Here is a 20,838-nt window from a genome sequence, read left to right on the forward strand (position 1 = left end):
GTTCGTTGTTTTGCAACGAATATCTTATCATACTTTAGTCTTTTAATTCATTACTACTGTGAAACAAATTGCTAATATTTGAAGGAAATATACATTAATTTGTTTTCTTATACATTTAAATAATTCAGCATCTTCCATTTTATGTTCCAGTTTTTAAATAAAATTAGCTTTATGTCATACTTGATCAAATTAGTCTTTTAATTCATTGCTGCTATGTCCTAATTGGTCTGTAGGAAAGACAGGCTGCGAAGTCACTGACAGAGAGAGGGGAGGACAATTGCTCTCCAGAATGTCCAGAATGTGTACAGGTGAGATTTTATATATATAAAAAAAGAGGACTGACTATTTTAAGGCAGCGTTTTCTTAAATGGAAATAATTGCCAATAGTTTAAGGAATTATGCATTAATTTATTTCCTTAAACATTTAAATAATTCAACATTTTTTTTTTTTTTTTTATTTTATGTTCAAGTTTTTAAATAAAATTAGCTTTATGTCATAAAAATTTTAGTCTTTTAATTCATTGCTGCCATGTCCTAACTGGTCTGTAGGAAAGACAGGCTGTGGTGTCACTGACAGGGAGAGGGGAGGACAATTGCGCGACCTCTCCAGAATGTGTACAGGTGAGATTTTATAAAAAAGAGGACTATTTTAAGGCAGTGTTTTCTTAATTGAAAATAATTGCCAATATTTTTAAGGAAATATACATCAATTTAATTCCTTAAATCAATTTAATTCTATTAAACAAAAGGTAACATTTTCTATTTTATGTTCAAACAGTTAAATAAAATTAAATAAAGGAATTGTGCTCCACTAATGTTAACTACTGTATTGTAGTTCTATGGGTTGCTAACTTGTGAATTTGTTTATCTAAATGGCAGGTGAGTCAATAAATGAGTGATCCCTGCCCCCTATATCCTGTTTATATCTGTTGTTTTTAGGATGTTTGTGAGGAAGTGTCAGTCATGTGTGAGGAAGGGAGGGAAAAAGAGGAAGAGAGAGAGGGAGATGAGAGGAAAAGTGAGGAAGCATGTGAGAACCAAAGAGAAGAGAGAGCTGATTTGATGAACAGGGAAGATTCTGCAGATTCTGATCAACATTTCTCGGCAACAAAACCAAACCACCCATGATCTCAAATTCATCATAAAGCAGACACTGTCAGAGCGTACCCTTTCATTTCAGACACAGTGGTACAGCAAATTTAAATGGCTTCATTTTGATCCACATGTTGAAGGTGTTTTGTGTTTTTATTGTAGTAAAGCTTTTAAAACACAAGTATCTTCCCTTGCAAAAAATACAGAACCAGCATTTATTGAACAGCTGTGTAGTATTCAGGTATCACAACAAGAGGAAGCAAGAGCAAATCTGTTAAAAATCATTGGTGCTGTGCAGCTGTTGGCAAGGCAGGGCTTGGCCCTAAGAGGGCATGATGATAGTGAGGGAAATCTTCATCAGGTGCTGAAATACAAAGCAGAAGAAGATCTGTGTCTCAGTAAGTGGTTGTCAGGTAGAAAGGACTACACTTCTGCTCAAATTCAGAATGAGCTGCTTAGTTTGTTGAGCAGTTCTATTATCAGAGATATCACAGACAAAATAAGATCACTCCCTCAGTTGCATTTTTCTGTACTGGTGGACGGAACACAAGATGTTTCAGGAAAAGAACAAGAAGCAGTTTGTCTCCGATATGTAGATAATGATTTGATGATTCATGAAGAGTTTAGTGGCCTTTATGAAGTATCTGTGGCTACAATCTTGCAAAGGTTGTAAAAGATGTGCTGGTTCGTTTAAATTTGCCCATTTCTGGATTACGAGGGCAGGCATATGATGGTGCAGCAAATATGGTTGGCAGGTATTCTGGAGCACAGGCCATCATTAAAAAGGAACAACCTCTTGCCCCATACATCCACTGTGCTGCCCATTGTGTACATCTCATTACGCAGCATGCTTGTACTGCCTCACGTGTTATCCACAGTGCTTTACAGTGGGTTCATGAGCTAGGCATTTTGTTTGGGCAGTCAGGTAAATTTAAATCTTTGTTCAAGGAAGTTGCCAAATCTGTTTAAGGATCCTTTCAAACTATAAGGCCCCTTTGTCCCACAAGATGGACAGTTCGCTCCAGTGCTATCCATGCTGTACTGAATCAGTATGAATCTGTAATGCTTGCTCTGAATGAAATGGCAGCTGGCCATTAGTCATGTGCAAGGGTTGCTGATGGTAAGGAATCTGGAAAACATCCTTTTAATAGGGCTGGTCGATAATGTGGTTCAAATGTACCCAGAACTGGACAAAATATCCCTTAACACACAATTGGCGATGTTCAGATCAAAGTATAATATGCAGTCCAGCAGTGAAGCAGCAAGCATCCTTCATGGGATGTGTCCAGAAGTCGGTGGTCTTTTTGATCAGGTGGACACACTTGTCAGACTGCTTCTTGTCACTCCTGTGTCCTCAGCAGAAGCTGAAAGAAGTTTCAGTGGTCTCAGAAGACTAAAAACATGGCTTCGTAGTACCATGACACAAACACAGCTGAATGGTGTTGCTGTATGTCATATACACAAGGAAAAACTTGATCAACTGGAGAGAAAAAATATTGCTCAGTAATTTGTGGCCTGCAAGGAAAGCCGAAAAATGCAGTTTGGAAGTTTTGATTAAAAATCTCACTTCAATTTTGAAAATGTTAAAACCTTGTAAATACATTGATTTAGGTTTTATTGGTATATTTTCAAAGAATTACTGTAGAGAAAAAAGAATTACTTTTTTTTCCAACTGTTAAGTAGTAAGATAAACATTGTTCAAGTGTAGTGTAAAATAAATATTGTAAATATCATAAAATATCTTTTTCATATAATTTTCTACTGATAAGGAATACGGGCTTGACTCATTGGTTGACTTAGGTGCAACCAATGAACCGCCCACCAGATTCAATTGTAGGCCCGGTCATCAAGCTCCCAATAACGAAAGCACAGGGATCGTCACACTATTATAAATTCTCTGTAAACCACAGCTTCTTAGGGCTTATTGCTTTATTTGAACCCTGATGTTTAAAATGAGCTGTTTTAAAAGGCGGGTCTTTTAAGGCTTGTCAGGAATAAACCACTGTTGTGATTGGCTAACATCATTGCATAGGAAACATGGAATAGAAGTGATCAATGCATTTTAGAAATCTTTGACTCATTTTATAATACAAATAACGGAAGAAATAATTTACTAGAGAATATATCTTTGACGCATGGACCTACTGTGCCAAACAAACCTTTTATTTTTTTCCCTCTTTTCACAAGGTGATGGTCCACACTCACAGTTTTAAATACTCTCAAAACCTCAAACATTATGCTGCGTAATTTTCTGCTGAGTCGGAGTAATACTATGGTCAGTGGTGAGAATGACATGTTTTTTTAACCCCTCACTGTGCAAAGTTAGACTTTATGCTTTATGTGATTGTTTCTTCTTCATTTTCCTGTTACTGGGAATGTGAAATTGTATTTATATGTGTCTATGTTTCAGATTTGTTAAATATTTGTTTTAAAATGTTTTAACCCTTCTTTTACAAACGCCACAGTGCTTCATTTTAAAGTGTGAAAAGAAGCTTAAAGATAGTTAACCACTTCCTTCTCGACTTACTGCTAGCACTATTTTTCCCACAGCACATCTCAGTCATCTCAGTCAAAGCACTGACTATCGTCTGATGGGACACAAGGACTTCTCAAAAAATGGTGATATGTTTTTTCTTATTATCTTCTGTGTGTGTGTTTTTTTTATGGTTGTATTATTAAGAACGAGTCTTTCCATTGTTTGAATTCAAATATTTTAACTTGTTAATGCTGACAGTGCCTGTCAGATCTGCGTTATGAAATAATTACATTTTTGCATTTACAAACGTCCTCAGATCCTAAAAATGCTGTCATGCGTGATTACCTTGACTGTGGTGTTTCACACTTGTCTGAGTGAGCTGGACTTACTGCATCCATCTCAGCCCTGCACTGAAGCGAAGAACCGGATGGCGTATGACACTTTCCTTAAACAACATCTACATAAGGGCATACCAAAAGATCCACACAAACTAAGAGAATGGCAGAAGTTCATTGACAGCATCAAAACCTGGGACAGGCCGATTCAGTCATTCTTTCGATTTGAACAAGCAAGACAGGTGATGGCTGTGTGTTCGTCAGGAGGAAAGGTGTATGGAGGGAACCTCTGCATCAGCAAGGAGCCTCTCATGGTCTTCACTGTTGAGATCAATGATAGGAAAGTCAAGAGAGTTGAGCCTCATGAGCAACATGTTATTCTTGGCTGTGATAAAATTGAAAATAAATGTCTGCCTATTCATTTTGAGGCTAATTTAAATGATGCTGTACCAGACAATAAAAAACCAGACTGCAGTAAAGCAATGCCAAATACAAGCGTTATTCCTTTTGAGGACCTGTTTTATGTTTAGACACATGACCTGCAAAATTCAGACATCTGGATATTACTTTGTAGCTTTGCTTCTTTTATTTCTATCTAACCAATGTTGAAACTGCAGTAATGTGAGGATGTCTGCTGATGTCCATAAACAATGCATTCTGTATGTATACAAACACATATATTGTTTTCTTATGCTTTTTCCTCATTAATTCAATCATTTATTGAATAAAAATTGTAATGCATCATAAACACATGTGTCCTTCATGTTTAAAATTTAGCTTTCTCACACAGTATGTGTCCCTGGACCACAAAACCAGTCTTAAGTAGCATGGGTATATTTGTAGCAATAGCCAAAAATACATTGTATGGGTCAAAATGATCGATTTCTCTTTTATGCCAAAAATCATTAGGATATTAAATAAAGATCATGTTCCATGAAGATATTTTGTAAATTTCTTACCGTAAATATATATAAACAATTTCTGATTAGTAATTTGCATTGCTAAGAACTTCATTTGGACAACTTTAAAGGTAATTTTCTCAGTATTTAGATTTTTTTGCACCTTCAGATTCCAGATTTTCAAATAGTTGCATCTTGGCCAATATTGCCCTATCCTAACAAACCATACATCAGTAGCATCACTTTTTAAAAAAAAAAAAAAAAAAAATTGACCCTTATGATATACAATACTGTATAAGTGATAAAAAGTATAAGTGATGTAACATAAATGAAAAAAACAACAACAAAAAAAAATGTATTCATTTACTTGTGAAAAGTGGGCACTGCCATTTTATGGGTTTGGCTTTCGGTCTCATCAGCACCCAGCTGTTTTTAGCTGTACAAAACAGCTCTTGCTGCTTGATATTGCTAATTGGTGTGTCTTACCATATTATTTTAGTGTATTATCTTAATTATGAGCACACTGGTTTGTAACAATTTGACCATTTACTGCACATTGTTATTCTTCTCATTATTTCCCTATAGCGGCTAAAGAACAGGAAGTCTCACCCATATGCTTACTTCAGCATTTAAGAAGGTGGACATTGTATAGCTTTTAGCTGAGAATGGCAATAATCCTCGTCTTCCGGTTATCTGAATGCTGTCAAAAATGAGAATAACAGCTGGTCTTTGCATTAACTATCATATCAATGACAGACATCTTGCTAAACAGAAAAAAGTGGGATAGAAAAAATTGTTACTTGGTTTTGTGGGGAAAAAAAGTTTGCTATGTCTGACAGCAGTTTTAATAAGAAATGTCCACACGGTGGATATATATATCACATTACACTTCTCCAGTAACAAGAAAACAAAGATAAAGATACCATATAGTACAAAAAAGATAAAGGTATTATTATTAATCAATTTTATATTATTATTATTATTATTTAATTTGACTGAAGCTTTGTTTGCAATCTGTTCCTCATTTTTTGGGGTTCAGAATGTATCTTTGTAATCCAAATTGCCTGTAGCCATTGACTAGTACAACTACAACAACATTGATCAATTTTTGTAGATTTTTCTAGGGCTGCCCTCGATTTTTCTGGTTGACTAGTAGTCATTAATTTATGGACTACTCGACTGTTAGTTGCATGTGTAATAAACCATATAAATCATAATAATGAGCCTTTAATTGCCTACATAGCCTGATAAGTGCTAAAACGCCCACCAAAAAAAGCCACAGTGCGCCAGCAGACATAATAATTATGAATGTTGCAGGGAAAAACAGCAAGGAGACTACATTAACGTTTTAATCATTTATTTATAAACAAGTGCCTTCTTTGTTTTTGGCTTCAGAGATGAAGCCAGCGACCCGTTATCTCCGCAGTAGTGATGCATCTATATGTTTCATACGGATTATATAATCTGAGAATATTTATTTTCTATTTAAATTGGTTCATTTAAAAGTAGACATTTCAGTCTCTATAGATAACCTATATTTTTCATGTCTGTTTCACTCAAGTTCACAGAGACCGAGACGGCAGAAAGCGCATCCTGTTTGCTTGCATTATTTTACAAAAGCACGTTTTTTTTGTCCACACAAGTAAATGTAGAGTCTTTACAGATTTGAAAGATGTATTACTTTTATCTGTATGACCACAAATGGAGTGTTTAAAGAGCAAGTGACCACACCGGCGCCTCCATTGGTCATACAATGAGTGTGCTGCTGTTCAGCTTCCACACTCCGCACAGACACTTGAATAGCACACATTTTTCTAGGCTAACATTAGAATGAGTGGCCATGTAAGGTTGCTACTACTTACACATTTCAGATGAAAAGCCATATTTGAGGTCGATGAATGATATGTGAGCATTTGGATGACCTGCCTGATGTACTGTATTACCACATAGACCAGACTTCAACGATTTGTCCATCACGGACTGCTTGACGTTGGCACCTTCTGTGGAATTTTTTTTTTCTGCAACTAATAAAATTTTGGTCAACAAAGCCTCTTCTCGTCGACTAACGGTTAGTCGACTATTAGGGGGCAGCCCTAGATTTTTCACACTTCATTTAACAGTTAACCTACTTTCTGCTGCCCTTATACATTTCTATCTCCAACTTTACGCCTCAAATCACTTTGCTCTAAAACACTTTTTTCTTCACCTTTGTAGTAGTTGAGCTGAATGTACTATTAAAAGTGTGTTTTTGAATGCAAGACTTTCTACCCAGTTTAAATTATATTATTGTAAAGCAGACTTTTAAACGTAATTTGTCATTTGTGATTATTTCTGGCAAATAGACATTTTATTTAAAAAGTAAGTCTGAATTATGGATGTGTATTTTGGCATAATCAGAGAGCCTATAATCTTATAATGTATTTATTTAATAATAACAAAACATCACCTTAGAATTATGAGGTTCTATCTGACATTTTTGTCAAAATTGAGTTATTCATATAACTCAATTTTGTGTTCACATTGTTCACATACATAAAAAAAGTCCTAGATCTTTGAGTTCAGCTCATGACAAATGGGGGAGAAAACAAGTGTTTATAATTTTGGTCAGTGTATAATGGAAAATAAAGGTCAAACATTATGTCAGATGTCTTTACTATGTAAAAAAAAATGGTTGTAGATGTAATTATGCATGTAATTACAGAAATGAATTACAAGTGCAATTACATGCAGACATTTTTTAATAAGTACAATGTGAAAACGTGTATGTGCAAAAGTGCATTGTACCACATTATTAATTTAACAGTAGTTAAAGGGATTTCAAAAAAATAAAGTGGAAAACAAGTAGAAAACATATTTGTCAATGGGAAGACAGAAATAAAGACCATTAGGAAAAAATACATTACCATGGTGAAAAATCTGTGTCCAATCAAATGACGATCCTTGCTGAAGCTTTTGCTTGATAGTTGATATGTGAGTTGGTGTGAATTACCTATATATGCATAGCCAGCCAATCTAAAAGGAAGTTATACAGTATATACAGCATATACAGTACTGTGCAAAAGGTACCACCAAAAAAATGTGATAAGCATGATGTGAGACATTATTGTCTGAATGTCTTCCAGACCATATAGATACATATTTTCACACTTAAAGGAGAACTCCACCTCCAGAACAAAAATTTACAGATAATATTCTCACCCCCTTGTCCCCTTGTCATCCAAGATGTTCATGTCTTTCTTTCTTCAGTCATAAAGAAATTATGTTTTTCGAGTTTGAACTTCCAAAATGCAGTTTAAATGCAGCTTCAAACGATCCCAAATGCGGTTGTAAATGATCCCAGTGGAGAAAGAAGGGTCTTATCTAGCGAAACGATCAGTTATTTTTTTTTTTTTAATGTCAAACACTCATCTTGTCTTGCTCTGCCTGAACTTTGTGTATTCTGGTTCAAGACAGTATCTTTTTTTTCCCCCTTAACTTCAAAATTGTCATATATCGCAGTTTTACCTTTTTTGTTAAGGGTTTTTGATCCTCTTTGCATGCTCACTTGGCAAAGACTAGGCCGGTACTTCTGCAGCGATGTAGGATGATTTTGAAGTGATTTTTGAAGTTGAGGGAGAAAATACAATTGGAGTTTTTTCGACATACCCTGACTGTCTTGAGCCAGAATACACAGAGCTCAGGGAGAGCAAGACAAGACAAGCATTTGAGATTAAAAAAGTATTTAAATTGAATTTTTTTTTTTAAAATGAAAATAAATGATAGTTTCGGTAGAGAAGACCCTTCTTCCTCGGCTGGGATAGTTTACAAATGCATTTAGGCCTCATTTAAACTACATTTTGGAACTTCAAACTCTGGGCACCATAGCAGTCCATTATATGAAGAAAAATGCTGAAATGTTTTCCTCAAAAAACAATTTCTTTACGACTGAAGAAGGAAAGACATGAACATCTTGGATGACAAGGGGGTGAGTACATTATCTGTAAATTTTGTTCTGGAAGTGGACTTCTCCTTTAAAAGAACTTAGAACACAAAACTTTCTCCCCATTTCAAAATATACTGTAATGCAGGCTTTTACACCTGTAATGTGCGATTATTTTTAGCAAACAGACATTTTATTAAAAAAAAAAAAAAAAAAAAAGTTATTGATATTATTAATACTTTTGGCATGATCAGAATACTTACGAAAAAAAAAATGTTGTATATGCAAGAAAAGTGAAAAAAAAAAAAAAAAAAAAAAAAAAAAAAAAAAAAAAAAAAACAAAAAACAAAAAAAAAAACAAAGAACATAAAATAATATTATTAACATGTTGGAGTTACACTTCCATTTTGCATACAGGCTAGTCCTGAAAGCTAACAAAGAAACAGTAAACGAGTTATATTAAGGCTTCTGTCAATAGTGTAAAAATAATTCACACTAAGATACATAGTATAACAATGTGTTTATTATTTCTGACACAACATAAGGCAACAGTCAGTGGCTTTAAAATTACTTTTAATGTTAATTTGACAAAGGCCTTCTAGAATTGAACACCTTAACACCGTTTTGCACAGATGAACGTGCATGTTTGGTCAGGAGAGATCCAGTGGTCTGCTTCTCTCCACACAGATCTCTGTTCAAGAAAAATAATTGTTTGAGGGATGTTTCTGTAATATTCTAGTCTTCTGAAACTTCTGAAAATGATTAGTTCACGCAAAAATGACAAATTCTGTTATTAATTACTCATCCTCATGTCATTCCAAACCTGTAAGAACTTTGTTCATCTTTGGAACATAAATGAAAGGAGAAGTCCACTTCCAGAACAACAATTTACAAATAATTTACTCACCCTCTTGTCATCCAAGATGTTCATGTCTTTCTGTCTTCAGTCGTGAAGCATTGATGTTTTTGAGGAAAGCATTTCAGGGGTTTTCTCCATATAATGGACTTCAATGGTGCCCTGATTTTGAACTTCCAAAATCAGTTTAAATGCAGCTGAAATGCAGCTTCAAAGGGCTCTAAATGATCCCAGCCGAGGAAGAAGGTCTTATCTAGTGAAACGGTCTGTCGATTTTTTTGGAAAATAAAAATTTGTATACTTTTTAAGCACAAGAGCTTGTGTAGCACAGGCTCTGGGATGCGCGTCCACGACACTACTTACTATTGAATCACGTCGAAAGGTCACCCGCCAACGTAGGCGTAACTACAGACCAGTGTTTACAAATTGAACGCACAAAGACTAAAGGCCCTTTCACACGGGATGTGGCGAGCAGTGAAATCTCTGCACGGCTTGCGCCTTCTCTTGTAGTGGAAGCGTTTTGTGCCGTTGATTCAGTGTTCACAACACGGTCTCCCATTGAAAATGAACTAGACACTCGCAACTGCCGTGTACCGTGTGAAAGGGCCTCAAGAAAGTGCAAGTAAGTCAAACGCTGTTTACAAACAAAAAGGTACAACGATGTCAGACAATTCTGAAGTTGTAGTTGTAGAGAATAAGATAAGAAAATAAGAGTTTTGCACCATATTTTACCTTTTTGAGCCAGAGTACACAGACGATAAACTTAGACGCGAATCGTAGCGTCGTGAACGTGCATCCCAGAGCCTGTGCTACACCAGCTTTTGTGCTTAAAAAGTATACAAATTTTTATTTTTCAAAAAAAAACAAAACAAAAAGAGATTGTTTCGCTAGATAAAGCCCTTCTTCCTTGGCTGGGATCATTTAGAGCCCTTTGAAGCTGCACTGAAACTACATTTTGGAAGTTCAAAATCGGGGGCACAATTGAAGTCCATTATATGAAGAAAAATCCTGAAATGTTTTCCTCAAAACCCATAATTTCTTTACGACTGAAGACAGAAAGACATGAACATCTTGGATGACAAGGGGGTGAGTAAATTATTTGTAAATTGTTCTGGAAGTGGACTTCTCCTTTAAGGTATGTGCAACCCTACACTGCATTTTATTGTTTGTAGAGAAATAAAATATAGATTCAAGATGTCTGAATATCAATAATACTTACTGTATGTATGGTTCGATATCATCTTGTGTCCATTTTTCTCTCAGGCTGAAGAGGCTGTTGAATCGCTCCAGTGTATCCTCAGGCAGATCTTCTACTCGCAGCAGTGAGATGGTCTCTGGTTTAGAGCTTCGATCTAGCAGAGCCAAACCCTGAATGGGTTCACACATAAAATGGATATTCACACATGAAATGAAATGAATAACATAAAACATGCCCCTGTTCATTTTATTTGTTTTATTACAATTGTACTGCACTGCTACTTCTGTCACCAAAACAGAACTTTGGGAGTGCAAACATACTTAGAAATAAATCTCATTCTGATTCTGATATTTAGCATGGTGCAGCTGTTAGACCATGTTTAACTGTTTGACTAATGTGGTTACTGCTCTCTATGTGTATAACCTGGGGTCCTCACCCGGAGTTGATCCAGTCTAGCGCTCATTCCCTCAGGAACGCTCTGCTGCCAAACCTCCTGGAACTCTGACAGGTTGAACTTCACAGCATTTTGCAGGAGCAGCTGAGCTGTGGCTCTGCATACTTTGTCCTCATCTAGTGCGTACATCACCTGACCATCTAAAAGAAATGCATAAATACAAACATGTGGATGGAAAAGATAAAGGGTCCCTTATCCATTAAATTCATAATGCACAGAAAGTATAGTAGTAGTAAAACAAAACCAACCTTCATTATTGTAGCGTCTTCCATAACAGTTCAGACAGTGTTCTATCATGGCTCTGATCAGAGAACGAGTAAAATTCAGAATTTAACTTGTTTTTTTTGTTTTTTTTTTTGGATAATCTGCTGTTTCTCTCTATTTATAAGTTTCTAATCTTTTACCATAACTCACTTTGGCTCAAGGGACCCCAGCTCTTCCAGACAGATGCTGAGAGGAACTTTACTGAAAGACCAAGACTCCGAGTCTATCAGCTGGGTCACATGACCCAGGAGCTTCATCTCATAATCAAAATCCAGGATCCTCCAAAATCCTACAAACACAACATTTGCTAATTTAGCTGTTATACCACAAAACTGACTACTACTGAAAACTACTCGCTACTAATTCTTCAGTAAAAACTGTCTGATTCAAAAGAATCTGTTGTACAGAAGTACATCTGTAATAATTTCAGTAAATTTGTATTTATTTTACTAACTTTTAGCAACTCTTTTATTAATGGAAAATTGTACATCAAATCAATATAATTATAATACACTACCAGTCAACAGTTTTTGAACAGTAAGATTTTTAATGTTTTTTTTAAAGACTTCTGCTCACCAAGCCTACATTTCATCCAAAGTACAGTAAAAGCAGTAATATTGTGAAATAATGTTACTATTTAAAATAACTGCTTTCTATTTGAATAGATTTTGAAACTTAATTTATTTCTGTGTTCAAAGCTGAATTTTCAGCATCATTACATTATTCTTAAGTGTCACATGGTCCTGCAGAAATCATTCTAATATGCTGATTTGCTGTTCAAGTAACATTTATATTATTTTTATCAATAATTAAAACAGTTTAGTACTTTTTTTTCAGGATTCTTTGATGAATAGAAAGATCCAAAGATTAGCATTTACTGGAAATTAAAAGTGTTTGTAACATTATACACTATATCATTCAAAAGCTTATATATGTATATTTTTTATTCAGCAAGGATGCTTTAAATTGACAAAAAGTCATGATCAAGACATTTATAACATTACAAAAAAAATAATTTATAATAATAATTTTAGATAAATGCTGTTCTTCTGAACTTTCTTTTCAAAGAAACCTGAAAAAAATCTACTCAGCTGTTTTCAACATAATAATCACAATAATAAATGTTTTTTTGAGCAGCAAATCAGAATATTAGAATGATTTCTGAAGGATAATGTGATCAAAGGATCAAAATATTTCAAAATGTTAATGTTTTTGCAGTACTTTGGATCAAATAAATGCAGACTTGGTGAGCAGAAGTTTTTTCTTAAAAAAAAACATTACAAATCTTACTGTTCAAAATTGTTTGACTGATAGTGTATATATAGTACAATAATAGTATAAGTATAGCATAATGAAAAAGTTTTAAATGCAAGTACATTATTAAAACAGTAACTGTTTTTATTATTAAATATTAACTTTAGAATTAGAATAATTACTATATTAATAATAATAATAATAATAATAATAATAACAACAATAACATCCAGCGACAACATGTCTCTAGGATCCATCTGCCCCAATTCTGAGGATCCCCCACAAATCTAAATGAATTACTATATCCACAAATTTCCCCAAAACTTTTCATATCCAAAACATATCTTTAAATACATAGAAAATAATATATTGTTTTAGGTTTCTCTCTTAAACATATTTTATTTTTTATGTTTCTCACCGTCAATTTCACAAGCATGGACAGTTTGAAGATGTGCCTCGATTTCTTCTCTGCTTGCTTGTATTCTTTCAAGAAGGTCATCCATTGTGTACTAACAAATGAAAAATAAAAACAAACATTTGACATCACTTTTGCAAGATGAATAAACCCAATGCAATTTTGCAAAGCTTTCAAAAGCACAAGAACTGTTAATGTATTGGTAATTAAATATGAAACTAAATGTTTTTTTAAAAAACCCAACACACCCAAATCAGACATATTTTAAAACTAATAACTACTAAATATTTTTAATAAGCAATGGTGTACCTTTGGTCCTGGCACCTCCTCCTCCTGCATGCCCACTGCTGGACCATCATATGGATTCTCCATGAGAAGTTTCTTCAACTTCTTTATCCTTGGCCTCTGCTTTCTCAACTCCCAGTAACAATTTGAAAAACCCCAAATCTAAGAAATATAGAAGTTATTAGAAAACAAAATCAAATAAATAGAGGATAAAATCACATTTTCAGGAATGACTTCTCCAGTCACCTGTGCATGCATGAGTTGAGGAGATGCTGGGATGTCAGGCAGCTGATCTGGAGTTTTACATCCTGGGACAAACAGCAGCAGATTGGACGTATCTGCAATTTTCAAGTCGTACGTCTTGTCTTCACTGCACAGAACTGCATGCTCGTCTTTATCACCTCTGATTATTAGACTAATGACAGAACATTCAGACATCAAAACAGATGAATGCTATGCTACATCGTATTCAAACGGCATTGCAATTAATTTCTGGCTAAAGTAATACTGAAATGTAAGTTACTATTTCAGCTTAAAAGGAAGTAATAATAGCTACCTCTTGCCAGCTTCAATGTGTTTGCAAAGTGTATCATCCAGCTCCATGAGACAGTAATCGCCCGACGATACATTGTCTCCGAAAGAAAGACAGTAAGTGACGGGCTGCAGGTCTTCTTCTTTTACTTTCGCGATTTGTAGTGTGGCTTGAACCTCTTCTAATGTCCTCATTCTGTCAGAATTTGTTTTATATAAGTCGAGTCGACGTAAAGGCTTGTGCTGTTGTCAGCACTCAACTTTCCCGCAATATTTTGGCCGGAAGATAAGGTTGATTGACAGCAGTAAGAGCCAATGAACGTTCTTAGGCGGACCCGTAATAGTGTGTAAACGTCACTTGTCCACTAGATGGCGCTTCACGACACGATTTAATTTGCTGGTCGTGTTCTTTCTGTTTTTGTGTTGATGCCCACAAAAATGCACAGTGGCATTGAATATCAAGAGCTGTTTTCTGTTTTCTTAATACATCATGCCGCATATTTTATCTCAAGAATGCTCTTCACTGACAGTGTTGTCCTTGATAAAAGTACACTTACTGTAGAAAAATAAGTTTGTTGTGGTGGACATGACAAGACAGCTGTGGATGGCTTTGTCTTTTTTAATAATAAAATAAAATAATAAATAAATAAATAAATCACACACAAATAATCACACACTAAACGTAGTGTATTAAGATGGTTTATGTTTATCTCACTCTTTTTGTATTTTTAAAAATGCAATAATTTATCTAGTCATTTTTATATAAATAATTATAGATTTTTAGATTTCAGAATTTAAAATATAGGTGGAACTACAGAGTGTATGCTACTGCATAATAAAAATCGACCTTTTTATTTGATTTACATTTTAAATGATTTAAAATCATTTATTTTACTTTTTGTTGTTAATTGTGTTTATCCATGTTATGACTGTTTTAAGATTATTTTAAAATAAAAAAAATACTTTCTTTTATTAAAATTTAAAATTAACACTGTATGAAATGTGCTTTATAAAATAAATAAATAATAAATCACAAAGAATAATTACACAATAAACATGCAGTAGGGCAATATGAAAATGGTTTATGTTTATCTCACTCTTTTCATTTGTTTTTTTTTAAATGCATTATTTCATATTCTCAATCTTTATATAAATAATTATAAAAACTTTTATATTTCAGAACTGAAATCAGAATATGTAGCTCTGGGACGACAGAAGGTATACTAATGCATAAAAAGTACCTTTTTATTTGATTTCTGTTTTAAATTATTTAATATTGTTAATTTTACTTTTTGTTGTTAATTGTATTTCTTATGACTATTCTATAATTAAAAATCGAAAAAATATTTTCTTAGTTTAAAATTTTAAACTATACAAAGTATTCTGAATTACCACTCTGTGTAAAATATGCTTTAAAATAAAATAAATAAATAAATGAATCTCACACAAATAATCACACAGTCAACATGTAGTAGCCTATATTAAATGTTTTATGTTTATCTCACTCTTTTCAAATTTTTAAAAATGCAATAATTTATATTCTTTTTTTTTTTTTTAAATAAATAATTATAGATCATTCGATTTTAGAATTCGAAATATAGCGCTGGGACTATAGAATATGCCAATGCATAATAAAAATCGACCTTTACTGGTTTACATTTAAAATATTCATCTTTTCAAAATAATTTATTTTACTTTATACTTTATAGTTTTTGTTGTTAATTGTGTTTCTTATACATGTTATGACTGTTTTATGAAAATAAAAATCTTGTTTTAAAATTTTAAAATATGCAAAGCATTTCAAATTACCACTCTGTACTTTAAAATAAAACAAATAAAATAAACAAAGTTAAAACAAAGTTAAACAAAGTTAAAATAAAATAAACAAAGACGTCTGAAAAACAGCAAAAATAAAAAATGAATGCATGGTAAAAAACAAAAAACAAAAACAAAACAGTTTATTTATTTATTTATACGACTTTCATAGAACATTTAAACCCTGAAGAAACAGTATATTTTGTTGCATTCACACCGCTGTACGAAACAGTTTAATCTTACATTAAAACGGGTTTTGCTGGGTATTTAAAGTGAGTATTTGGGAGTAAAGTGATGGGCTCCAGGCTCCTCCCCTCATGGTGAACTCCCCCTATGAGGATGGTCAAGTTGACTCGCCCTGCAACAGGGACAGTAACGTGCTTTCAGTGGAGAATAGTAAACAATCCACAATGGCATAAAGAAAACGAATCATCCGGAGCCTGTTTTAATGGATAATCTGCTGTTTAAATCTTCGGTGTGATTTATTGGAAGGCTTTGCGTTCATATGCATTTAAACACATGGACTGGATGTACTGGTGACTGAGGGCACTTGCCACACAAAAGACAAGTTATTTCGAGTCATTTTGCGCTGTGATCAACACAACAGTGATGCTCTGTAAGTGACATCGCTGCTATTCCTCTGCAAACATCATTTCGGATCAGTCTGACGTCTCTGCATAATAAGGTAACAATGTTTTGTTCTTTTCATTGCGCGTTTATGTCAATGTTCTTACAGTTTGAAGATTGATTTGAATCTTTCTGATGAGGTATTGGATTTGTAAAAACATTAAACATGCCGTTGTGTTGTTTTCACTCATTTCATTGAACTGGGCAGCTCGTCTACCTCAAATATTAAGGCTGTCATAACAATCATCACGCCTATCCCGATCTGCCATACGAGAGGCGTGTTCAGTACTCCCAATACAAACTCAAGCACGCTGTGCGTGTCAGCTCATTTCTCAAACAGCGTTTTTCTTCGATTTGTCACATATGCGTGTATGATTTTATATTCAGCTCGGCTGTCAGAGATGGACGGCATCGGGAACACCATGCAGAAGAAGGCTGCTGAGCTGGAGCGCATGGCCGAAGTCCTCGTTACAGGAGAACAGTTACGGTAGGTGTGGCTTCTTGACACCCCAATTTCACCGACGCGACGCTCAAAACCAGAACGCTCAATTTTTAAAATGAATGAAACTGCCGCTACGCGACGTCGCTAGTTTGTCGCGTCGCTATCAGTAGTTCTCTTTAAACGTGCCACTGCGGGTATTTAAACAATGAATTCAGAATAGAGGTGACATGTGTAGACTTTACTGCTTTGTTACACATTTTGGATTTAGATATAGGTTGGTACACCCATTTGTCATTACGCAGTTTGTCCATTTCATTTATTTATTTATTTTAAGTAATGAAATTAAAATTAATCTAGGTATTTTGTAAACCCATGATATACAGATAAATTGTGAATTATTAAGGATTCTGACATTCCTTTTTAGAAATACGGATATGCACTGATAAATCATTTATAATAAACGTTGCAATATTCCATACAAAAATAAGAATTTTATTTTCATGGTGACTTTAAAGGGTTAGTTAACCCCAAAATTAAAATTGTCATTAATTACTCACCCTCACGTTGTTCCAAACTCGTAAGACCTTTGTTCATCTTCAGACAACAAATTAAGATTTTTTTTTTTTTTTTTGATGAAATCCAAGAGCTTTCTGACCCTGCATAGACAGCAATGCAACTGACATGTTCAAGGCTCAGAAATGTAGTAAGCACATTGTTTAAAACAGTTTGTGTGACATCAGTGATTCAGCCTTGATTTTATGAAGCTGCGAGAATACTTTTTGTGTGCAAAGAAAACAAAAATAACTTTAGTCAACAATTGTTTTTCCTCCGTGTCAGTCGTCAACGTGCAAGAGTTTCACAAGAGTACCACGAAACATAGAGCGTCCATAACTCTTAGTTCGTCGTCTGTATAGAGTGTTTTCACGACTCAACATCAGTCGGCCATATTGGCAGCACTGAACGTAAACAATGCCACTAAACCAAACAACACATATATATTTTGCTGATTATTGCTGTCATGTTTTGGGCTGTACATATCGGTCGAACCCAGAATAACATTTAGAGTGCTATAGACTGCCAAAAGTTATAACAAATCTACAAGAAGAGTGGAAAAAACTGTCTGAGGAACAAAAAGCTTTTGTGGTTGAACTGAACCAGGATTTCCAGGGCAAAAATCTTGACAACATTCATGTTTGTTTTTATAATTTCCGGTCAGGTAGGCATCTTTACCCCCTATTACCTTTAGTTTGTCAAAGTATTGTGTCCTTTTCTGCTTACTAAGTCCTTCTCTATATGATTCAGCAGTTTCCACATGTTTTTTTTAGTATTCACGTGGTTTAGACAGCATAAATTAGCAGAACTATGTATTCAGTAGTACATTAACCATGCAATCCATGCTGTTGTTTACATCTGAGTATTGCCAATACGGCCACGCATCTGGGTAACTAACCAAATTGTGACATAAGTGCAAACCCTCTATATTTTGGTTCAAATAAGTAAGGCTGGGCAAGTTGTCCTGTCTATCGAAATCTTCAGACATGTTAACAAAGATTGTTTTATGTACAGCGTGCGTCTTCTTCTGCTTGTAAACAAGGTTTAACGCTTTCAGGTTCTACGTCAGAACGCAGACTCCTGCGTCAGCAGCACCACACATCGTGTTAACTCAGTCTTTTGGTGAAAGACTTTCTGATTTCTTCAGTCATGTAGATGATCGACCCAAAAATGAAAATTCCAGACGATATTTTGAAGAATGTTGGTAAACAAACATTTGCTGACAACAACTGACGTCCATAATTTGACAACAAGTATTGAAATTAGTGGCGACCAGCAACTGTTTAGTTCCCTGCATTCTTCAAAATATCTTTTTTTGTGTTCAACAGAAGAAAGAAATTCATACATGTCTGGAACAACATGAGAGTATGTAAATGATGACAAAATTTTCATTTTTGGGTGAACTATCTCTTTAAGAAAAATACATAGTAAAAGAACTGGCCAAGTTATTTCCCTGCCAACAGCCCAAGTTTCTGTTTGGAAAATGGATGGATTCATTTTTTTTAACGGAATGACCTCTACATATCTGCTGGGGAGAGTCTTGTATTGCATTGAAAATCTATTTGTTTGCAGTTGATCACAACCATGATGATTTTTTTATTGTGACTGATTGGTGAACATGGCTATACTTGTGTCTCTGTCATTTCCTAGACGGCTGCTCTGTTCGCAGTGAACTGTGACAGTGATTTACTATCACTGTCACAGCTGAAGCAGAAAGGTGTTTAGTCGATACATCTGATTAATGATTGCTGAATCCCAGTACAGGACACAGTACAGTTTTTTTAGCATTACAGTATCTAGCAGCTTTAACACTTAGTGTGTCTTGTACAGGATTTCACATTCAGAGTCCAGAATGTGTTTTAGTTTCAGGTGTGTATAATAATATTGTTGAGGATTCTCTAACAGACCCCTAATGGTAAAAACATCATTTAGTGGGTGAGAGAAAGATTTTATTTCCTAGTTTTGTGGGAATATCAGTAACACAGGATTAGTTGCTGCTGTTGTAGGTCACAGTGAACCAGTTTATCTTGCGATTGCTGGTATCACTTCCACCTTGCTATGTGGAGCTGACTCAGGTTTGTATAATCAGTAATCAGGCAGTGACAGCAGGCCCACATTTTACCCCGTCACACCTCAGGTGCACCTGATTCAGGCATCGGGCCATCAGATTAGCTCTGCCCTATCTAGATTTGTTACTGGTAGTCAAAAAAATTTTTTTTGTTAAGTTTACGGGCAGGTTTAAATGAGAATATACTAGAGGGTTTTCATCTGGAGAGGCAGTGCCTCCTCAAAAATATTGATAGACAAAACAATCAGAAGTATAAAAATGAAAAATATAAGAAAAAATAGTGAATAAAACACTAATTTATTGTAGAGTAACGTTGTCCAACAGTGTATGTTTATATTATTGTAGTTTTACATTTTATTTTATTTTTAGGTTAGTTTGTTTTAGTTTAAATGTGTTTAGTTTCAGTTTATTTAATATTCTGTTTCAGTATATAAAATTGCTAATTACAAATGTATTTTGAATTAATTTAAAATTAATGTAATGCTGTAATTTATAATTTCTCAACAATCCCATGTTGTTATGGCATTCTTAATGCAGGTGGGGTGTAAAGTCCCTTTCACATTAAAAATTATAAATATGAAGGTACTTCATCTCACCACGCCAACACACAATATTGTTCTGTTTATTATAAGCACATGCAGCAGTTTTGTCACTTGCCGCTTTAAAGCAGGGTGGATTCTGATTGGCTGTAAATGTTTTTATAGTTCATTAGCTGGGAAAAAAACACTTGTGAAAGTGATTACTGTATGTAATACATGATCGTTCATTTGACCCTATTAGTTCCACATGACTGCAAGCCATATAAACAATAATTTGCTTCCTCATTTTTGACATCCTCCACAATGCTGCTGGAATACACCAGGCAGAGCTGACATTTCACTCAGGCTATTATATGGTAATGTTGTACCACATGTCTCCCGTTGCTCTATTGTTTGGTGTCAGAAAGTGCCAAAGTGCACTTTAATGGTATGAACTACTGGCTGCACACTGCTACAGTCGTGTGAGTTTTTGTTCAGTCACTTGTCGGCCCTGTGCAGTTGCGTCAACTGCTGTATGAGTGCTTGTTGCTGATAATATAATTCAAAATATGTTATCAGTGTTAGGGCAAGATATGACAGACACTTCTGCTGGCAGTTATGGGGTGTGTAACCCTTGCCAGCACACTTTGAGCAATTTTTATGGTTTACTGTAGTTTCTGTTCTTGTGATTGTGTTTCTAAAGTTCTTAAAGGGACAGTTCACCACATATGAAAGTTCTGTTGTTGTTTACTCATCCTCATGTTGTTCCAAAGCTGTGTGCCTTTCTTTCTTGTTCAGAAGTTAAATAGAAGATATCTTGAACTGTATTTGTCCATGT

The 20,838-nt window shown here is 34.6% G+C and overlaps 2 protein-coding genes and 1 long non-coding RNA gene across 4 annotated transcripts in view; 2 read left to right on the plus strand and 1 right to left on the minus strand.

Annotated features, from left to right (window-relative positions):
* The first annotated feature begins 544 nt into the window (after nt 1–544).
* Nucleotides 545–4,635, plus strand: LOC127178771 (uncharacterized). Its single transcript, XR_007829432.1, has 3 exons — nt 545–621; nt 3,643–3,711; nt 3,885–4,635. It is a non-coding gene; the product is annotated as an uncharacterized LOC127178771 (long non-coding RNA).
* Nucleotides 4,636–9,226: 4,591 nt separating this feature from the next.
* Nucleotides 9,227–14,262, minus strand: dscc1 (DNA replication and sister chromatid cohesion 1). The gene is made up of 9 exons (XM_051131722.1): nt 14,004–14,262; nt 13,694–13,862; nt 13,472–13,609; nt 13,166–13,256; nt 11,644–11,782; nt 11,478–11,530; nt 11,212–11,369; nt 10,797–10,945; nt 9,227–9,412 (listed from the first exon to the last, which is right to left on the minus strand). Exons 1-9 carry the CDS (start codon nt 14,171–14,173, stop codon nt 9,301–9,303), a joined length of 1,179 nt encoding a protein of 392 aa, XP_050987679.1. The 5' UTR covers nt 14,174–14,262; the 3' UTR covers nt 9,227–9,300.
* A 1,865-nt stretch (nt 14,263–16,127) lies between these two features.
* Nucleotides 16,128–20,838, plus strand: part of deptor (DEP domain containing MTOR-interacting protein) — a 47,402-nt gene continuing 42,691 nt past the window's right edge. The window contains exons 1-2 of one of the 2 annotated variants that reach the window (XM_051130832.1): nt 16,128–16,478; nt 16,808–16,907. In XM_051130832.1, coding sequence (XP_050986789.1) covers nt 16,822–16,907 — 86 coding nt within the window. In that variant the 5' untranslated portion in view covers nt 16,128–16,478; nt 16,808–16,821. Of the gene's footprint in view, nt 16,479–16,791; nt 16,908–20,838 lie in introns of those variants that run through there. The other variant, XM_051130831.1, reaches the window with a different exon arrangement.

The sequence above is a fragment of the Labeo rohita genome, chromosome 16 (assembly GCF_022985175.1).
Source record: "Labeo rohita strain BAU-BD-2019 chromosome 16, IGBB_LRoh.1.0, whole genome shotgun sequence".
In the NCBI taxonomy this organism is placed as follows: domain Eukaryota; kingdom Metazoa; phylum Chordata; class Actinopteri; order Cypriniformes; family Cyprinidae; genus Labeo; species Labeo rohita.

Coding starts and splice junctions, on each gene's coding strand:
- dscc1 (XM_051131722.1), bottom strand. CDS start 14,173: ATGAGGACATTAGAAGAGGTTCAAGCCACACTACAAATCGCGAAAGTA. Junction 13,610..13,693: donor CTCAACTCATGCATGCACAG/GTGACTGGAGAA, acceptor TATATTTCTTAG/ATTTGGGGTTTTTCAAATTG. Junction 13,257..13,471: donor AGGAGGTGCCAGGACCAAAG/GTACACCATTGC, acceptor TTCATTTGTTAG/TACACAATGGATGACCTTCT.